Source organism: Lissotriton helveticus, chromosome 12, assembly GCF_964261635.1.
Source record: "Lissotriton helveticus chromosome 12, aLisHel1.1, whole genome shotgun sequence".
NCBI classification, from domain to species: domain Eukaryota; kingdom Metazoa; phylum Chordata; class Amphibia; order Caudata; family Salamandridae; genus Lissotriton; species Lissotriton helveticus.
In genome coordinates this window covers 9,552,320-9,574,046 of record NC_136073.1, presented here as the reverse complement: position 1 = coordinate 9,574,046, position 21,727 = coordinate 9,552,320, and the positions used below count along the sequence as shown (strand labels likewise).

The following is a 21,727-nucleotide window of genomic DNA, read 5'->3' as shown; positions in this document are numbered from 1 at the left end:
AGTGAATGGAATCTACCCCCACACAGAGAACGGGTAAATCACAGGCAGCAGAAGTACAACTCTACTCACCACAGATATCGCAGTGAAGGCTCATCCAATACACAACATGTGCAACATATAAATCACTAGTGGGAGCCTTAGACACTCACCATCAGGTGCATCAGAGGCAGCAGGAGAGCAACACTCTGCCACTCACCGCAGATACAGCACAGACAGTGAAGGCTTCAGAAATATGCAACACGTACAACATGGGAATCCCCCGTGCAAGCCTTAGGGGCATCCTAAATTTAAAACAAGCAAGTACAATGTGTAATGGTATACTGAGTCTCTAATGGAGTGTGCAGCATGGCAGGACAAAACAAATCACAAGTGCCCGGGACATGGAGCACCAAACACCCCATAAAATGCATATAGGAGATTCAGACTCACAAATTCTTTCATCGTATCGCAAACCCTGCTCTGCACCTTAGCATATGGTACATGTGCTTCCCAGGTAAACAAACTCTCCACTGCCTGGGTCCAGCCCTGCGCAAGGCCTCCAACATTCCTTTTTCTACCAAACTGTAACTTTGTCCCAGAAGGCATAGCGGCAGCATAGCATGGCTAATGAACCCACGGCCCACTGGCATCAAGATGACAATTAGGCAATCAACGGCTTTAATTTCATAGTTTCATCTAACATGCTCTTTTTTGCCTTGTGTTCTGGAGAAACTTAGGCCTTGCGCGCGACAAACAAAAAAAAACCCTAATAAATAATTAAATAGTTCATACACAACACATTCTGGTGCTTCCTGATTAATCCATGACACTGGCCATTAGCTATACCGAGCGGAGGGATAAAAACACTTTCAGGATGACACATTAACCAGGCTGTTTGCAAGAGAATAAAATGTCACCTTAGGACATATCTATACAGGGGGCAATAATATTAGCCCCACCTTAGCTAATATAGTGCTACGCGCAGCCGTGCATGCCGTTTCTGTGGAAACCATGCAAAATAAAACAGGATTCCGCCTACTGCAAACACTGAAGCGTATGCTAGATAGCTTTTAACAACACTTCACTTGTGGATTCCCGTCTGTTGGGCTCAAGCCCGTTTTTCTGATTATTTCAGCACCCCCAGTCCAATCAAAACCCAGAAACGATAAACTGTGATTAATGGCAGAAACTGCTCCCACGTGTGTTCTTATTATATTTCTTGTGGCTTGGCAAGGGACTCTCCTGCGCCGGGGCCCAAACAGCTAGAAAAGGCAACTAGCATAAAATAACTAAAATAAAACAGAGTAAGATTCATAAATTGAATGTCGACTTTTCCGCTCTCTATCCAATTAACCACTTGCATGCTAATGACAAGGTGAACTCGTCATGAGGCACAATGAATCTGTGCTTATGACAAGGTGAACTCGTCATGTATAATGGGAAACATAAATCTGTAGCGCAGGAGGGGAAAACCCCTTAGCAGCCAAGTGGTTAAGAACAATGACGTTGTTTTCCACCCTCATTTTCTTGACACTCGCTTACTTCATGGCTGAAACAAAAAGGCTTGCTCTTGGGCAGGACTGATCACAGTTAGTCAGGCCAAACGCCATTACTACAATCCGGCCTGCACCCTCACTGCAGGCAGCTGCCGATAGCACTCTGCTTGATGGAATGAATGTAATAAATAAAGACACAAACACACACACTTGGGTGCCTCCACTGCATCACTCTGTCTCTTAGATCTTAACTTCACTTGCAGGCAGTCAGGCACCACCACGCAGTAACCTCTTGCCGCCCGCCTCCTGAGTGAGCCCGCTCGGCCTGTCCTGTCCTGTGAGGCTACTGCAATGGTTACTCCGGTCGTCTGCCGCTCTTTGCAACTGAATTTGCTGCGTGTGGGCAGTCGCGAGTGGCATTCAAGTTACTTCCCGTGCACATATTTTCCGCTGCTTTGTTTTAATTTAGTAATTTTTAAACAACACTGATTTTTCCCCGTTTTGCAAACTTGCCTCACCTTTCAGCTGCCCTCCCCCACCGAACTTCAATGGAAGGAACTCCAACAAAACAATGAGCCTCACTCTTCTTGAGAACGATAACAAAAAAGGCCCTTAAATTGCAGCATGTCAACAGCACGCCATCTGTATGCATGTGAATTGCCTTGAGTTCCCAAATCACGCGTGCAGATCAGAAACTGTGCACTGACGAGTGAGGAGAAGGTTCTCGTTCAAGAAACATGAAATAAGGCATTGGGCCTCAAGGCATGCCATATACCAAACTTCCTGTTTTGGTATACGGGAATATCTGGGTGCAGATGGAATCTCATAGTCCTGGCCCCCAGTGTCAGTGCACCTGCTGCACTATTGATGATAGCTACGTCCCTGTTTAAGCAACGAGCACAATACTTGCAACAAACTGCATCGCTGCACACTTCGACTAGTTGGCCAGTTAATGCTGAGTGACACTAGAGCGAGCGCACAAATAACTCATCTGGGCTCCCACCCCCTGGGATAAATTGATCCGTTACACTAGCAGCAGGTGTGCGGGGGCGTGGGGAAATGTCATCAGGAGGCTGCACGAGCAGCTTAAACGGTGGGATTCATTCCGCTCAGCCGGTGGCCGCATGGCAAAAACAAACAGTTTTTGCGGTGCTGCGCACGTTTGGAAATATTAGCAGGAAACCAAGTAAGGTGCATCTTCAAGGCTCAACTGTTGGCATTGCAATCAAGGCGACTGAAAATGCCCAGGTGTCTTGTGCTGCTTCGTCAAAAGCAGGAGGGGGGGAGGGGAGGTCTGCCTCTGCTCTGAACGGTCGTCGCTCCCCGTGAGCTGGAGATAGAGAGCGCTGCCATTGATGTGGAACACTCCTTGGAGAGGGGCTTGGACTAGTGCGACTCCCAGGTAACCCGACACTAGTGTGAACGAGTACCAACCAGTAACCCGACCTTTGTGCAGCCAGTAACGCGGAGAGGCTGCGGGGGTACCGCTCATACCTTGGGTATATCGCTGCAATATATTTCGACACATACGAGATGGACAGGTGTCCTTCACTCCTGGGTTCTCATTCCGCGTTTGTCACTGGGTCTCCCTGTGTCTGAGCTGTGAACAGACCCCGCCCCATCAAACGCCGGTATTCCGAATATGCATTTAATACGCAACACGCATATATCGGAGATGTCGCTGTTACAATAAAAATGCTGTGTCGAGTGTTTTATTGGGGCCCTGGAGCCATAGATACCTTAACTAACTAGCATCGCGGCACCGGTAATGTAGTTTCAACAATGCCCGCGAGTGGTGCGCACGCCACTTAAAGGCATATGTTTTCAATTAGCGGCCCATGTTTGGGCACGATTATTGAAAACATATGGGCTTTGTGTGCGCGTAACAGACACCAATAGGCCATGGGCGGAGCAATGCTCCCGCCTTTGGCCTATTGCGTGCTCTGTTTTAAACATACACGCACACAAAGCCCAACAGCAGGACCCAAAAAGAATCGCACACGCACGAGCGTGTGCGATTCCAGGGTACGTTTTCAGGCCCCGGACAAAAGGGCTCTCGCCCCTGCGCAAGCACTGCTGTGCAGTGCAACGCAGGGCGCGAGCCCTAAATAGGGAGACACCCAATACTCACTGCAGCTCTTGAGCTGGCAAAGTATCCGCAAAAAGGTCGGTGAGCTCAGAAAAAACTACTTAGCATCGTTTGCTATCCCAAACAAAACAAATGTGTTTGAGGTGTCAACTTAAGTACTTATGGCAACGTCAAATGAACTAAAAATATAAAACCATATATTTTCAAACCCAATTGTTGGCACTCCTTTCTTTTTTTGTGCATTTATTTTAAATTAACAAAACATTACAACTGACAGCGTTATAAATATACACAAACAATTATTAACACAAACAAAATCAATGGAAATGTTGGCTTCTCCCAACCACATCTTTTACAACAGAATTAACAAATATATTGGTGGCTCTATTAGTCCTATTACAGAGGTTTAAGTGCCAACCAAAAGATAATATCTGGGGACATTTGGTAATTTCTTAATATTTCCTAATACAATACCGTATAAAAAACGGTTAATTCATAATTTCTATCTGTGGATTTATCTTCACCAAGAAGGGAAACGGTCGATGCGTTTCTGCCTTTTAAGTCTTTAAGGCCTCATCAGGACCAGAGAGAAAGCGATGACCAATTAGTCCTCGACGTTCTCAAGTAAAGTGTTAACACAGGACTATGATCCAGCCCGACCCATTAATGGTCGCTGGTGTCCAGGGCAGAAAGGTGAAGCGGGAAGAATTCATGCTGTCCACCATATAATGTTCCGTCTCTAGGAGCCACGCAGCTGTGGAACTAAGTGTTGCACAGGGTTTAAAATCCACCGTGGAACGAGGAGAAAAGTCTTCCTCTGCGATTGAGTTTGAAAATATATGGTTTTATGAGGTTTGTTAAACTGACATCGCCATACATAATTAAGTTGGCACCTAAAACGCATTTGTTTTGTTTGGGATAGCAAACGATGTAAGTAGTTTCTCCTGAACTCACCCACTTTTTTGCTCCTAATTTTTGTTTCAAATTTCTCATGTGAACGTCACAATCACCACGGAGGCAGCCGCCCAACGGCTTCCAAGCATTATTAGTGGCATTTGGATGGATGAATGAAATTACTGCCAGAACCATCGCCACTGAAGGCATGCCTGCTGACAGGTCAGACATTACTAAAGTGTTGGACGATGGTTATTTAATCAGCACCTGCCGGTATGTGCCATTAGTCGGTGTAAATTGAGGCTGGAAGGACCTCTGTAAAGATGGGCAGTCTGTTTATACATGCCATGGTTTCATTATCCAGTGGAAGTGAGGCAGGTAGGATTTAAAGATGTGACAACCGGCATTCAGAAAGGCTTTTTGCTGAGACGCGTCTGCCTGGTCAAAACAAATTACAGCTCTGTGCCCCTAAGAGTGCTCCGAATTTTGGTTTCAAATATATCTTTAAATATATATATATTGAGCCTATACCTAAGGCTAAAGAATGCTTCATTAACATTGCCACGGTGCCAGTATTTACTTGTTATGATTTGAATGCAGCCAATTGACTAAATCAATCAATCCAGGATTTGTAAAGGGTGGCAGGTCACCCATGGGGGTCTCAAGGCGCTGAATTGTAGGCACAGGGAGATGACGTGATTTGCTCAGAATCACAGGGTGTTGACGCTGCCACAGAGACTCGATCTTGGTTCCCACCAGCTCCGAAGTCTGCAGCTCAGGCTGTTACGCCACATCCTCTCCCTAGGCTAACAATGCCTTTGCATTTCCTTCATTCAATAAAGGCTCTCTTTGCACCATAGGCTCTCTCTTTCTGGTGTACAGAAGTGTTTGAGTGTGGGAAGGGGTTCATTAAATGACAACCAATGTAAATGAGCAATTCAAGCCTTAGGTATTTGCGCACACATAGCCACCCACTACCATGGGGTCCCCGAACGTGGGCGGGAATATTCAGTGCTTATGACTTTGATGAGGATCCACTGGAAGAGAATGAAGGCGTGCACAATACACAACACGTACCACACAGGCATCACCAGTGCAAGCCTCAGACTCACCAACTCAGAGCAAAACAAGCAGCAATAAAGAAGCTTCATGCGTGCAGTCTGCACAGTCTTTAGGCAGTGGGGGTGGGGATGTGGGGGGGCTGTGGGTACCTTCCAATCCTCCCCCTTTCCACCTCCTCACTCAGATCTACCAGTAAAAAGGAGTCTTCTACAGTATGAAGCTCCAAAGGACCTCAACACATCAGGCCCAGCCCATGCATAATTTTTCTAATTCTGCAGATCGCATTCTGTACCACATGCAAAACTCACCCACAGGAGACAGCTGCTGGAAGATGTTGTTGACGGGCAGGCCCTCCTTGCGCAGCGACCAGCACTCCACGATGCTGCTTGTCTGGTTGGACGCGCAAAGCAGTACCTGCAGCACAGGAAAACCAGAGAGGACACACAGGGATGGTGAACACCTTGCATCTCAACGCTACAGCTCACCTTACTCACTTTCATTACCCAGGCTCACCAGAGGAACCAATTACCACCAACAGTGGTGAGGATGGAAAAGAATGAGGGTGTCACAGAGGCTTCTAATGTTCCACGACTTGGACCCCAAGCACCTCTCTGTCGATGCACCTCAACAACGGGCTCTGAGTGCAGTGATTTAAGGTGTCGTTTTACGACAGGCATGGGAATTACCAGCTGCGTACCCTAGAAACACAAGTATCTCCCTCTTACAAAAGTGCCTCCTTGTTGAGTGCTGGTCTCAAGCTGGAATGCTCAGCTCGGGTCCAAGAAAGCCAGATCTTCACTGTATCCACTATGTCCATTGGTCTCATTCACCTTAACTAGAAGGGCACTTGACCAAGGTGGATAGCCTGAAAAGGAGGGACAAATGCCAATTTGGAAGAATACCAGGGCTGACCACCAGGACTCCATCAAGAACCCTGTAGTTCGGGGAGCTACAAGCCCCTGGGGTTGAGAGCATGTATTCCCAGTAGATCCCATCTTACCATCCCTGGGATGTTCTCTTTATGCAAATATATCTATTAACAAGAAGGCGGAGGTAGGAGGCTGCTTTATGCGCTCTGTCAAACCCTGCTCCCACTCTCACTACGCCTCCTACTTTCCAACTCTGTCCGGATCTACTCCCGCTCTCACTATACCTTCGCCTTTTCAACGCTGTCAGACTCTCATTACCCTCATATCCGACCCCATGTCTAAGTCACTGTCAAACAATTACTCAATGTCAGCCTGGATTTCTCTTCCAACCTCACCCTCTACTTCAGCGGCCCCAGTGGCGGGACCCCAACGAAAACTGTGCTCTCCTTCATTCTCTGTCTTTCTCCTAAGTCTACCCCCCTTCCTTCTATTCCATCTCTGGTCTTTGAGAGTACAAGTGCAGCACAACGTAAGAAAGTAGCTCTGAGCCACACTCATCAAGCGAGGTCAAACTGCAGCAGGTTGCAGCTCACCAAAGCCATCCAGAAAGAAAATCAGAGAGTCGCTCACACTGGCTATTGATGCGGTTGCACAAACATGTATGCAGCGTACAAAGATTTGTGCTTTCTACTCATTCCCTGGCTGTCAGACTCTATATCTGGACAACAAACTTTGGCTCACAACATCTGGCTGAGGTTATTATGAGGACATTGTGACAGGGTCAAAATCAGATGAGGGAATTTTGCCACTTTACCACATAGCCAGACTGTGGAAACTGGTGAGATAAAATGAACCGTAATGTTCTAAACTGAACCAGCCGAGCAGGTTCAGATGCTCTAAACCTCTTGAGATAGGAACAGACATTGGCCCGCTCCCTTCAAAGCGGAGGAGGCACAGGCGTTAACATGGGTCGGGACAGTGGATTATTGACTTTGCACTGAAGCACATTAAAAACTAAAGGCACCTGCTGGTAAACTAGAAGTACCCACTTGTTCTGCATGTCTGAACAACAAAGTTGACAGGTTTGCTCTAGATGAAGATACTCAGACTGCCGTTACGAGAATGAACTAGTTTTTCCGAAGACACAGACAAAAACTTGAGGCTCATTCAAGGAGAGATTTACTGCCTCGGGATTGGATGTACTGATGGCTGCTTTGGGTACCCAGGTCACAGGGCCGAGATAAACACGGGACAAAGGGGCTTCCTGTCACAGCCTCTAAATATTCAAAGAAACATTCCAATGGAGGAACATGGGATAATCTGTCACAAACATGGCAGGTGTCTCCTCCACCATCTTACAAGTGCAACGCAGCCTGTGGGACCGGTACTCAGGCAGACAGGATATCTGCCAAGATCTGACAGAGTATCTCGTCTGCCAACCTCTACATAAGGTTCTCGGTTCTGCAAGCCTGTCAAATCCCGGAATGTGGTGGACTTGTTTGTGAGACCCCGTCACAGTACTGTGAGGACTGAGGGAGGGGTGAACCAGCCATGCAGCCCCACAGGATCATCTTTTATTCTTAGAGACGCTTGCAGATTTAAGCCCACACAGGTTGTTGAGCACTGCTAAACAGGAAAAGGTGGCCGCTGAATAGGGGTGGAAACATTCTTACCTCTACTGATGTGCGCTACGTACTCAAGTTCTGAGCCACGTACTGAATTACCTTCCACTATGGCCAACAGCCTTTGTCCTACAACAAAGGACAGGGCTTTCTTCCGCACTGGACTCTTCCTGAAACCAAGACCATCCCACACATCTCTGCCAAAAACGTGTCACGCCTTTCCCGGTTGCCCTTTTCTCATTCCAGTACTGAAAGTTGCAGACAAGTCTACTAGTGTCCTTCAAGACCGCCTATTTTACAAATGTTGCTGATGAGCTTAAACCTTTGAGTGCTGTGGTCAACATGCAGCTCTGCCAATGCACAGAGTTACCTGTTGAGCCCCCATCCCACCAATTAGGTACTGTGGCCCACACAGAGCGCCGCTAAAGAACAAAGACTTGCCTGCTGCAGCACTTCACCCAGTCCAGTAGCCGACCAACCACTCTATCAAAGCGCCAATGCTTACCTGCTTCGGCCCTTCTTCCGGTTCTGTGGCTACACGCAGCTGTGCCAAGACTTAAGTACTGTACCTTCTGCCCCTGAGATTATGAAAAGCTCACACAACCATCAGTGATTCAGCTAAGGACAGGAGATCCCCAGGAGATGGCCGATCCCCCAGGCATCCTTTTTAAGAGCAGAGCAACAGTCACATACACACCGAGCACCACCATCTAAGAAGACGAAGCAGAGGTCGCTTTGGTGGAATTCCAAACTCTTAAACCCCCAAAACAGTGCACTGTTTTTACCATTACAGTTATTCCTAATGAGCTCACCTGCTCAGACATGTCTCGGGCGAGGAACTTGAGGTGTGTGACGGCCGGGTACTTGTCCTTGCGCACCGGGTCCGTGGTGCAGCGCATGAAGAGTGAGGGCAGGATTTCGGTGTCGATGCGGCATTTCTCATTCACCACACCTACGCACACCTTGTAGAACTGGACTGGTGATGTACTGCTGCCGTCGGATGTCGCCACCACAATGTTGCCACCCCCGGTGAACGCGATGTCAGCCAGAGCCACTCGGCACCGCAGCCGACACAGGCTCTCCGTGGAAGTCAGTACCTGCCCATTGGGCTTCAGTAGCGAGACCGTGACTAGGCCACTGATGGTGACTGCGATCCAACCCTCCATGGGCTTTCCACCAAAAAGTGTGAGGGAGGGTGAGAACTTCACCCGAGAGAACTTGTCCCCAAAGCTTGAGGCGCCAGACTGGACAGGGAGAGAAGAGCAAGAAAAAAAACACACATGAGTGCCTAAAAGAGCGCAGTTAATGCCATCCAATGAGAAAGTGGGTGGACGCGTGTCTGCCCAAAGCAGGTGAGAGTGCACCATGGGTAGGAGTACAGTCAGTAGGAGCAATAACGCTGCACAAAATGGGTGGGAGAACCAGGTGACCAAAACCAAACAGTTTTACTGCACAATTTACATGGATGAACACTGAGGCCTCATCAAAGCGATCCTTCGATATGCACCAATGTACTGCGTAAGGCATTGGCAGGGCTATGCCACAGGCTTAAGCTTTCAGAGAGCAGACCAGCTCTCAGATTAGATGCCCAACAGCTGGGGTCATACACAGAAGAGCACTCACTCAAGACACGGATATCAAACACACTCAGCTCACAGAAATGAGAGCAAAGGCTAGGATGAGGCAATCCAACAAGCCGGGGTCACAGACAGTAGAGCACTCACTCAAGGCACAGATATGAAACACACTCAGCTCACAGAAATGAGAGCAAAGGCTAGGATGAGGCAATCCAACAAGCTGGAGTCACAGACAGAAGAGCACTCACTCAAGGCATGGATATTGAGCAATCACTGACTGCAAACAGATGAACTGTCACACAGGTGACCAATATCTAACAGCACCAGGTCACCGGTGCACAGGTTCCAGCTATTCCACTGACTCGGGCAGAGACAGCAGTGCCAGGGAGCAGGTTCCACACATCCCACGTGCTAAGCTCACAGACTACACATCTGTGAGTGAGGGTACAGATATCCAACCAGGTAACAGGTCAGAGACAAAAGAATCATTGCCCAGATTACTAATAAGAAACAAATTCAGATCAGACAGCAGAGCCATCAGTGAGGTTACAGAAACTGAACCCAAGTGGGGAACAGACAAAACTCTCACTTAAGATATGGATATCCAACCTTCTTAGGACACACACTCCACACACAATCACTCCTGAGGTGACAACATCCGAACAGACTCCAGCTCATTCAGCAGGTTGTAGACATAGAGGCGGCTTGAGGCATGCACAGCACGGTCCTGCTCACAAATGCAGCACAACAAACCTTCTCCACATGCAATGCCAGCTTGACGCCGTTGTGTAACCAGGAAAGGGCTACGATGGGGTCTCCTTCTACCCCGCTGCTCACAGTGTTCTCCCAGCTGTTGGCCAAGTGATCAGTCATCCCCCAACACTTGATCTGCCCGTCACCATCTGCTGACAGCAGCCTGGACCCTGGGAAAGGAGAACAGATGATGCAGTGTCCAAATAATAACAGACCACGAAGGTGCATAAACATGCAATCTGCAGAGAAGCAGGTGGCACACACTCCAGTGTTTGTGGGTGGAACTTCCAAACAAAAGCTAATCCGAGATGGGTGGAAGTAACCTGCATGCTGGACAGGTGAGCAGTGGGTGATCACTTAGGTGCCTGTATCCCTGGGGAAAGAGTCTGAAGCCTGCCACAGGCGTAGACACAAGGAGCCAGCAGGGCAATAGACATGCTCTGACCCTGTGTGAGACAGCTGCAGGCGGGGCAGATCCTGTGAGAGTACATGCAGTAGGCAGGGCATGCTTGGGAGTGTGGACGGGGCTGCACAAAGGAGTCGCAGAAAGTGTGTACGTTGAAATGCAATACTGACAGGCACAAAAGCTGTGTGGGTGGAACATGTCCAGATGGTGTGCAGATGCAAATGACATACATGTAGGGCTCACACAGCCTTGTACAAGGATGTCCAACAGACACTCACTGCTGTGGGAGCCACCAATGTATAGCTTTATACATGTTGCTTATTTATCTTGCTCTGGGGATACATCAGTCATAAATGGAAGGGGGGAGGAGACCCAGTCTCACTAGGCACCCACACATGATCAGACACGAGATGCCTACCAGAACAACAAGGGACCCTGATGGCTTTGTGTTTTAATGGTAATATGACTAGAAGAATGTTCTATGGCTATCAATGACATTTTGCAATGTATACTCTGTATGCACATGGACACATGAATAAAAAGGTTCACTCACAAAAATAAGAAATCTGTCATAAATGGAAGGGGACGCTCGGTTTAAAAGTCTAGGAGAGTGGCAGAGGAATCTTCTAGATCTGGTGTGATCTCTCAGGGGAGTCAACACTCTGCCAACAGCTGCATGGAAGCCGGGCCAAAGCCCTGGAAGAGTGGCTCCTTGCTGCGTAACAGCTCTTTAAAGGAAGCAAAGTATAATAAAGCTGCCCCTGTAGTAAAACATCTTCACTGAATACATCTTCCTTGCAGGCTTCCCCTTCAAGGGCAGCTGCATGGCTTGCAAAGCAGTCAACAATAAAATCCACCACTGTACCTGTCGTCCAAGATAAAGTCTTCTGAAAGGCTGCGCAAATGCAACAACAACATGTCCAGCCGACAGATAAAGCGCAGAGAAGAAGACCCTATGGCAGGCCTTCAAACGCGGCACCCAGGCGGTTAAATCCAAATTGGTCTTTTCTGCAGGGTCACAACAGATTTTTCACCTTGTTCTGGACCCTATTTTGCCGGCTTTAGGACTCTTTTCACTTTACCATTGCTAAACAGTAGTTAAGTACCTGTGCTTTCGCTGTACAATGTGTGCTGCACATTGGAGCCCCCTACTTTGCTTGTTAACGTCCCTAAAAGTGTATTATAAAGTGTATTAACTGCATTGAAAGTTAAATGTCATATGTGGGCTGCCGCATACGTTCACACCACCCACATAAGTCACAAAAATATATTTCTGCCAGATGCGCCTTTGTGCTCTTACTAGTTTGAAGTTTAAATGCACTGCAGTGGCACACGGCTGGGAAAAAGACATTGCAATGTAAGGAAAGCCTTTTTTCATATATATTGTTACCCTTAAAGTGTGCCTCGTAAGACTACAGTGCAGGTGCTACTCCATACCAATAGGGCCCACTACATATGAGGGTTAGTGTGCTCTCACATTTAATTAAACCCAAAAGCTATCACTCTATAGGCCTTGCTGGACACTAACCTAAGGAGACTAAGTGGAATTACAATCTTTATTTTCTTCCTCTGCTTAGGAAAGGGCTAGAAAAATACTTCGGTTATTCGCTGCTTGGCTTTTGAAATCTAGCAAACACAACAAGGAGATGGACGGACGCCCCAGTCAAAAGATGTGGGTTGAATTAATCGTTCTTTCACTCACCACGCCACCCTAGTTTAGACCAAGCCATATGCACATCAGTCTTGACCCTGCTCCTCATGGGAACAGTCCACCCCGAACTGCCAAGCCAGGTCCTCCCTGGTTCGCCCTATGTGGCTGAGGGTATGTACAGATGTGGGTCCCTTGCTCACCGTGCCACTTGATTCAGGCTAGGCTGGCTGATGTGGGGCGATACCCCGGAAACAATCCCGGGAAGCTTGTTTCCCGTCCAGGGGAGGACCTGGCCTGGCAGTTCATGCTGGACTGTTCCCATGAGGAGCAAAGTCAAGACTGATTTGCATATGGCTGGGTCCAAACCGGGGTGGCATAGTGAGCCAAAGAATGATGGATTAAACCCAGATCTCTTGACTGGGGCAGAGTGGTTGAAATGTTACAGCACTCCGTACATTATCTTGTTGTATTTGCTAGCTTTTAAAATCTGACTGGATGACTTTTAATAAATTTAGTGGAAAAGTAAAGTTCTAAAAATGTACTTTGGGCAGCCTCTTGGGCTGGAATACACATCCTTGGCTGGGAGAGTTAACAACTCTGGATGAAAAGCAATGGCTTTCCTCTGGGCCCACATAATGCCAAAGGGTGTTCCCGGCTGATTACTTAGCAGAGATTAGCCAGGAACAGCTGGTAGAACAACGGGCAGTTTTAGCACTACCTCTTTGGATTTGGAGAGGCCAGGGAGGGATTTTCATGATCATCCCATCCCCTAGACCCTCATATTCAGCGAGTAGTTTTTCTCGTCACAGGCTAGTGCCCAGGATACATCTGGCAGCTCAGCCGCCACCTCTTCAGAACATTCTAGGACTTAATAAACTCGAACTGAAGAAAAAGGCCCTGTGGAAAGATGAATGATTCATTCGGATTCATCTGGAAAAGACTTTAACCAGGACTCTAAATCCTGTGGCCACCTAGGGACTGGAGTTGCTCTCCAACAGACCCTGCAGAACACCTGGCTGGAGGCAGACCTATACCTTGAGTATGTGGTAAGTGGATTCCTTGTGTGACCATTTGCCCTGGATTTGAAGTTGACCTGTATGGGCTCCCCATCCCAGGAGAGAGGCACCCGTGACCGTGGTCTGAAGAGGTATCTCCTTATGAAACCGGATCCCTCGTAGGAGATTGGTGGGATAGCACTACCATTTGATGGACCGGAGGGCATGTTGAGACAATTGAATCCGGTCATCCCAAACTCCTGTTCACTGGTCCCATTGGTCTTCCGGGCATTCCTGCAGAGGTCTCATGTGGAGACATGCATTCGGAACGAGGAATATACAGGATGCCATTTAGCCCAGGAGGGAGGACACCTGTCACACAGTCGGGCGAGAGTGCCATGAGAGCCTGAGCCTTCCGAAGGATCGGTAAGCGTCTTACTTCCGAAGGATACACGTTTTCTGTGTGAGTATCGATGGACACTCTCAGATGTTGCAGGCACTGACTGCACAGGCACCTAAGTAGATTTCGCCTGGTTGACATGAAGACCCAACCGAAGGAAAAGATCGGGAGTCCAATTGAAGTGCAGCTGTGCCTCCGGAGATGTGGATGCCTTTATTAGCCAATCGACTAAATAGGGGTGGACGAACACTTTGTTTCCTCAGATGTGCGGCTACCACTGCCATGCATTTGGAGAAAGTCCTGGGTGCGGATTTCAAGCCAAATGGAAGTACACAGTATTGGTAGTGGCTGTTACCCAGTGCGAACCTCAAGAATTTGCGATGCTTCCTTATGATGGGAATGTGAAAGTATGCGCCTTGAAGGTCGATTGTGCATAACCAATCTCCTCGATGTACCTGAAGGTAGATTTGGTGCAATGCAAGCATTTGGAACCTCTCTCTCCGAATCCACTTGTTGGCCGTCCTTATGTAGAGAATGGGTCTGAACTCGTTCTTGTTGACAAGAAAAAATCTTGAGTATAGCCCCCGACTCGTTGTAAAGGAGGAACGTGTTTCCCCGCCTGTTTCTGTAAGAGAATGTGCGCTTCGTTGTAATTGGTGCAACTGAAATCTGGATTGTTTCGGAGGTATTGACGGTGGAGGGCTGATGAATCTGAGTGGGTATCCATTGCGAACAATATTCAGCACCCAATTGTCTTGCGTTATTTTTTGCCACTGTCAGATAATGTCGGATGCTTCCCCCTCCCAGAGCAGGTAGCGGAGGAGGGGGAAGACAGGATTCAGGGTTTTGCACCAGCTGGCATCTTGCCTCCTTGAGCAGGCTGCTGGCCTGATTTTCCACTTGTCTGTCTTTTCCGATAAGGCTGGTTGGTACGGTTGTTGTGTACCTGATTGGCTGCCCTGATACCACCAAGGGGTTTGAAGTCTCTGTCTAGAATAGCAGCATTGAAAAGGTCGGAAAGATTACCGCTGCTCCTTAGGTCTTTCCAGGCCTACAGCTTTTAGTGTCTCCATTTCTGCCTTCATCCTGGCCATTTCCTCGCCTGCATGAGGTTTGAGAAGAGTTGTAACTGAAAACGGGATATTCAGGATGCGTCGTTATGATTCAGGCTTAAGCGATGTAAGGCGTAGCCATGAGTGTCGCCCTAGTGACACGCCGTGGCAATACTCATGCGCAGCTAGAAGGAATGGGTAATCTGCTGTACTTATAATTTGATTTGAGACCCTCAGACCGTCTACCAGGAATCTCATTAAAGTCCTCTCTTTTGTCTCTTGGAAGGTAATCCGCAAACTGCTGGATCGATTCCCACAGTGCCCTGTTATATCTGCCTAACAAGGCTGTGGCACTAGCAACTTTCATGACAGTCACTGCTGTGTAGCAAACCTTCCTCCCCACCGAGTCCATTTTGCGGCTCTCTTTATCTGGTAGCACTGTCGAAGTCGGAGCCGTGGCATGTTGCTTCTTCGCAGCCACCACAATAACAGAATCCGGATTTAGGGCCATCCGTAGGAAAGCATGGTCCTGCTCCGGAAGACGGTATTCTTTCTGCAGCCTGGAAGGAGCCGACTTAATAGTAGAGGGTGTCAAAAAGAATTCCAACGCTGATTCTAAAAGACCCGGCACCAGAGGAAGCAAGGGACGTGATGCTTGTTTTTGTTGAAGAGTCTCAAATATGACAGAAGTTGTTGTGTAGGAGTGGAGACTGGAATGTTCAATTTTGAAGCACCCCTCACTAAAACGTCTTAAAACGTTGAAATGTCATCAACTGGTGAAATCCGCTGGGAGGAGAATCAGACAGTGTAGGAGAGTATCTGCCTGTGCTTGAAGAAGAAGTGTCCCTGGTGAGGCTAGAATGAGACCTTCCTAGCTGACAGCGACGATGTGAATGAGTAGAGGAGCGTCTATATCTGCAAGACCTATGCCTCCTGTGAGAGCTAGACCTCTGTCTTCGTGGTGGATTTGGTGGAGGAGGTGAGGAGGAGGCAGAGGCAGTGTCGGAGCTCTTGGTTTCACATCTGGAAGAGAAGGTGTAGACTGCTGATGAGATGTTGGAAAAGAAACAAGCCTAGATGGAGAACAGGTTCAGGAGTAATCCGAATCGGACATGTAAATACATCTTCTCCTCTTACGTGCCTCCTGAAGTCTTGAAGATGGTGACAAAGTCCCTGAAGAAGTTTTTAGGTCCCTCTCGAAGTCAATCTACTAGTCGACGGCGACCTTCGACGACACCTCGAAGGAGGATCTCATCTCAACATTGAATGCCGACCTCTCTGCGTCGACTGACGGTGGGATTGTGTTTGTGATAGATGGTGATGATGAGTCGAGGGACAATGATGACTTGGCGTCAATCGACAGAGGTGTCTCGACATCAAGCGAATGTACCGGTGCGATAAGGTTCTCGACCGCGATCTACGAGGTGTCGCCGTCGGCAGTGAATTTCCTGAAGCCAAACAAGGTGGTCTTGTCATCGGCTTTGTAATCGATGTAGAAGATCTTTTTTCTCGACGTGGAACGCTGACATCGTTTGGACCCAGACCCCTGGGTCAACGGCAAACAGGTCGGCGTTGTACCTCCTCTCGGCGTCATCGTCCTCAACGTCGACCAGGACCGGCCCTGCTTTTCAGCTCTTCTCCTGCTAGGGAGCCCCCCAGAGGCTAAAGATGAAGCCCTGGTAGAGCAATGACCCTCTCCTTGCCATGAAGTCCTGCCTGAAGACTAGGCCTGCTGTTTTCTTTGCTTTTCTGTTCCTTGAAGCCGGATCTTCTCTCCGTCACGCAGAGTACGCTTAGAGAAGGTTTTACAGGTGGAACAGGAGTCAAGAACATGAGAAGCAGGAAGACAAATTATGCACACTCTGTGAGGATCAGTCTTTGCCTTCTTCCTACCAAAGTCTGGGTACTTATCAGAAAGAGATTTTTGAGTGAAAAAACTGCAAATTTTCTATCAAAAGAGACAGAAAAAAAAAGAGGAAGACCAAAGACGTGGAGTGAAGTAGTTATTAGCTAAATTAAGAAGTGAATGTTGAAGAGAAACACCAAATTAGTAGAGCTCATTGCTCCAGGGTCCTGATAGCAGGAGCCGGAAAAAAGAACTGAAGTAACTGCCACTGGCTGTGCATGATGGGATACTGGTGGTCTCTCGATTCTTAAAGGTACAGCTTCTATTTCTAAGACATACAATGGCAGCCTATGAGGCAATTCTGTCCTTTTCTTTCATCTCTATCATGAAAAAGGGGGTTTGTGAAGGTGATTATTCTGTGCGTTAAACACTACAAAACACTACACAAAATGTATGTAGTATACTGGCCACCTTTTTTCTATTCAATATGCAGCCAGTGTAGCCTATGTATTTATTCTGCATTATTGTCTTTCTATCTCTTAAGTGTCTTTGCAGGCCTTTCTGAAGAAAGGCGGAAAATATACACTTAAGATGAAATATCAAAAGAAGTGTTCCGGGGTGCCCGCACGTGGGTAGGACTATTCAAGTGCTTATGACTATAGATGAAAATCCCCTACAAGAGATCATGGTGTTCTTAGCTAGGACACTGGTACTTCTAGAGCTCCGATGAGATTCATTTTATCCATGCTAGGTTGTACGTGTTGTTTGAAGGTGAATTCCTGTTTTATCTGGAAGAGCACTAAATAATGAAGCATTCAGAGCAGAGAGTAAGGAGCGGTGAGCCACACCGGCTCTTCTTGTGCCTGAATAATGTTCAGGTTGTGACTTTTCGGGCAAGTCAGCCCCTGGACAACCAGAATTTATTTTAAAGGAATTCAGTGTCTGAAGGAAGTCCTGTGCGTGCCATTGTTGGTGCAGTTCATGTGAACATTAAATGCATCAAAGATGGCCAGGGTGGGGGTAGTCACAGAAGACGATGAACATCTGCCCCCAGGCCATACAAGGACCAACAGCAGGTGTAGAGGGATCACCACGATATTATAAAGGAGGTTATAAAAGACAGATAATGCAATAGAACAGAGAGCATAGAACAGGCTAGACAGCAGGAGAACAGAGAGCAAAGAGAGGGAAAGAATACAACAGGAAGCCATGACCCTGGGAGTGGTTTTAAATTGAATTTGCTTTAAGAGATTGGCGTGGGTGTAAGGCAATTAAAATATACAATATGCCCTCCAGGCAGATAACTGACAAAGTGCTCCTCTCAGCCTCATTGCAGAGATGAACTAAAAAAATTGAACACTATGCAATTTGCAAGTGTACTCAAAAGCGGAACTGTCGCTGACTGTTACCCATTTTCCATTTCCCAGTGTTCCTAAAGTGACTGCTGCGTTATCTGCAGTCCTAATCTCTCATTCCCCAGACACAGCTATGGGTGTCTACAATGAAGGCTTACATTGGTGATTGGTCTTTCAGTTACCTGTATCTTTTTTGTAGCTGGAAACTGGGGTGTCATCCAAACTTCCTCCTTCTCTTAGTATTATGAGAAAATCAGTATCATTTAACAGGACTGTTGCGCTCTAAATACCATTTAGGAATATATCGACCTATTAGAATTAATAATCCAAAATTTTGATATTTTTTAAAATTATATATAGGAAAGAATATTGCTGTCAGATGATGTTTTGCTAACAGCACTTTGACATATAATCTGTACTGTGTATCGAAAGTTGGCCAGTCGCGCTCCAGCAAACAAATTCCTCAATGCTGTTGTGGATGTGGCCTGCCCAGTTGGATCCACACACCTAACAAATGCGTTCAGTTGTCACACAGGGCATTTATGCCGCTTCAGGGTTCTCAGAATGAATGAACCACTTCACACAAGTCACAGCACAGTAAATTGCTTCATTACTCTGAGCTCAGACAATACATTCTCAGAGAGCCTTTTCCAAATGACTTGTTTGTTAATAGTCAAAACATGCTGCGGGGACGAAGAGAGCTCGACTTCAAACACAAAAACCTATCCCTATCCAGTGAGCGAGGAGTTTGAGGGCTCTCTCTTGGCTGCCTTATGGCCTAACCATTGGACACCAATCTCTCCCTTCCTGCCTCAAGCATCTGAGAGGTGACAAGTTGTCACACAGGATCAGAGATACAACAGCACAAGACAACTTGTCACCAATAGGCAGCAACCCAAGTGAGTATGTGTATCTTCTATCTAGTGCATGCACCTAGAGGAATGCAAAATGCCAGCTTGCGAGGGTAGTATATACCTGCACTAAAACACAGGATGTTGGCCAGAAAAAGAGACTGGTGCTCTGTTTCATTGTGGTCTTTTCTTGTGGATGTTCTTCCTGCCGTCCGGGTGCTTTCCCTGCACCCATTGGTGTTTGAATCTCCAGGATTAGAAAGTAAAAGGTGCTTTTCTACATTCATTTGTTTTGTAAACAGTGTACCTTTTCTTTGCCAAGCTGGCTGCATTCTCAGCTATACTGTGACTGTGCAGCTTGGCCTAGGGCACTAAATCATGTCATTGGGCTGAAGAAAGTTTTACTTGGGTGCCCTGGGGCACCCTTTGGCGAATGGCGTTCTTGGCCAGGACCTCTGTTCCTGCTCCTTATCCAAGCGGTCCCTCCAGCTTCTGCCATTGTAAATGAGCACGCTTCGCACTCCTTGCACCAGTGCGACCTCTGGGACCAGACTAGCTCACATCTATGACCGGATATGCGGTCTTCCGAGGCCTCCCAATACCAAAGGTCGGGCTGACATACAAAGGTGGCGGGGCCAAGGCAGTGACCAATAACAGCTATTCCAGGACTCAAAGATGAAGGAACAGACCAAGGAAGGGCTGTGGCAGACGCACTCCACAGCAGGTGCTATATAATTAGAGGAAGAGGGGAGTGCAGCAAGGAGAACCCGAGTCCCGATAGGTGGCTGCTGTCTCTTCTCTTAACAGAGGGGTTTAGTAGAGGAGGGAGCATGGAAGGTACATATAATGGAGGTCAGGGGTGGTTAGGACTGAAAACCTTGAGCCCCAAAAGATTGTGTGACTGTTGGCTTCTCTATCCCAGGGCTGAGATCAATCTCAGATTCCCGAAACAGAAGAAGCAGAGTTGGATCTAAGGATTTGGCACCAAAAATCACAGAGGAACAGACTGGTTAAAATAGAGACCAGTATCTTTGAAGACACTTAACTTTGAAGAAGGATATAATGCAATATCTTAACAATGCAGTGTCAGAAGCTTGTCCTGTGCAGAAGCAAAACATTACAGGCATTCAAATTCTATTTAAAATCCAGGAGTGCTGTCAACATTCCCCCTCTGCTCTATCATCACGTGAAGGGGCCTGTGACAAAGAACATGGCTACTACCAATGAAGTGCATTAACAAAGTTCTTGAGATATGTCCTCTTAAGACTAACGTTAATATACAGAGTAAAGGTTACTCAGACAACTGTACCCTTGCAGCTCTTCTACGGACTGAAAATCATCCCAAACAGCAAGAGTGGTACCACCAGCCCAAGAACCTAGTACCTCACCTCCTTCATCAGAGTTGATATAACCAGGGTTATTAAGCGAGTCGTTTAGTAGTGACTTCCTGAGACCTGAACAATTCTTAACATTCCCTTCAGTGAGGTAGCAGGAGGAAGCGAGCAACTAAAAAGCCTCCATCCTGGTTGCCCGCTTTGAACCTACAAATTATGAAAAATACTGAATTACCCAAAAAATGCTCCTTTCCTTGACCCCAACATATCATCTGGAATACAGGTCCAGTGGACCAGTATTTTTGTACTCTTAGGGGCTTCAGGATAGATCGCACTGGCTCCATGAGGTGGTTTACCAGGGACCCACCTCTGCATGTTGCGTTCCCTCTCCTCAAAGGGCCTGGACCAAACCCTAGAAACTGGACACATCAGCGGCAGCGACCCAGGGAGGAGAGTAGCGCGTGTTGCTGTGAGAGAGAGAAGAGACCTGATCAGGAAGGCCAGGGTAAGGTCCAGTTGACGGCAGCCACATGCTTGGCACCTTGATCAGTAAGCTGTCCAGGAACCGAGTAAGACCCTTTGCCCAGTGGGTCAGAATCGATAAACAGAATCAGAAGCACCATGGGGAGCACTCCAGAATTGCTGACACCCTTGTTATGTCTTGGTTCGTGTAAGAAAATATGCATTTGTGGCTGTAGAGAAGAAACCTAAATGGGGAGTCTTAACCAGGGGTGTTGGGACACTATTCAATATTATGTATATTAAGCGCGAATTCATACATTTGAATGCCACTGTTTTATCACATATTTACAATTTTAGGACCACAATCACATGACTTTCATTCAAATGCAAGAGTGGTATTGGAATACTGGTTTGCTTGGATTCTAGATTGTATCTCCTGCCCCTGTCCGGACAGGCCCTCCTTGAAAGACCTCCAAGGAATAGGTTGGGATGCAAATGCTTTGAGTGACACAATCTGAACACATATTCGGCCCTTGTACTCTACCCCAAGTTCTTGACAGACAGAATACTCCTCACCCAACCACATCTCATAGGACCACAGATGGACAAGTACCCTGCTCTCCAATGACGCATGGTACCCGACGGTCAGCTAGTAACCGGAAGCAAGAAGCTAATTTTTAACTTCCATTTTAAAGCATACGTTGGTCTCACAGCACATGAAGCGCAAAGGTTATATTCAGAGGAGGATTCTTACCAGACTGATCCCACTCCAAGCAGGAGATGACCTCATTGTGACCAGAGTTGATGGAGTACACGTCCCACGGGTGCTCTGTGTCCAATATATGGATCATGTGGGTAAGGTCTAAGGAAAAACAAAAGAAGCGGAAAACAACTTTCAGCGCACCTGTTACCGAACCGGGGATATTCCAGGAGATCAGGCATTCACAGGCATCATCTAGTATTTAAAACACCTCACTTATCGAATACTAATTATTAATTTGCCCACTATGGCTTTAACATCGAGTCACCCACTC

General features: G+C 47.3%; 1 protein-coding gene across 1 annotated transcript in view; it reads right to left on the bottom strand.

The window, feature by feature from the left end:
* Window positions 1-21,727, bottom strand: part of MED16 (mediator complex subunit 16) — a 77,906-nt gene that overhangs the window by 36,270 nt on the left and 19,909 nt on the right. Inside the window, exons 3-6 of the mRNA XM_078670467.1 lie at window positions 21,448-21,555; window positions 10,342-10,511; window positions 8,824-9,255; window positions 5,829-5,934 (exon numbers count right to left, since the gene is read on the bottom strand). Of these exons, the coding sequence (XP_078526593.1) occupies window positions 5,829-5,934; window positions 8,824-9,255; window positions 10,342-10,511; window positions 21,448-21,555 (816 nt within the window). The remainder of the gene's footprint in view (window positions 1-5,828; window positions 5,935-8,823; window positions 9,256-10,341; window positions 10,512-21,447; window positions 21,556-21,727) is intronic.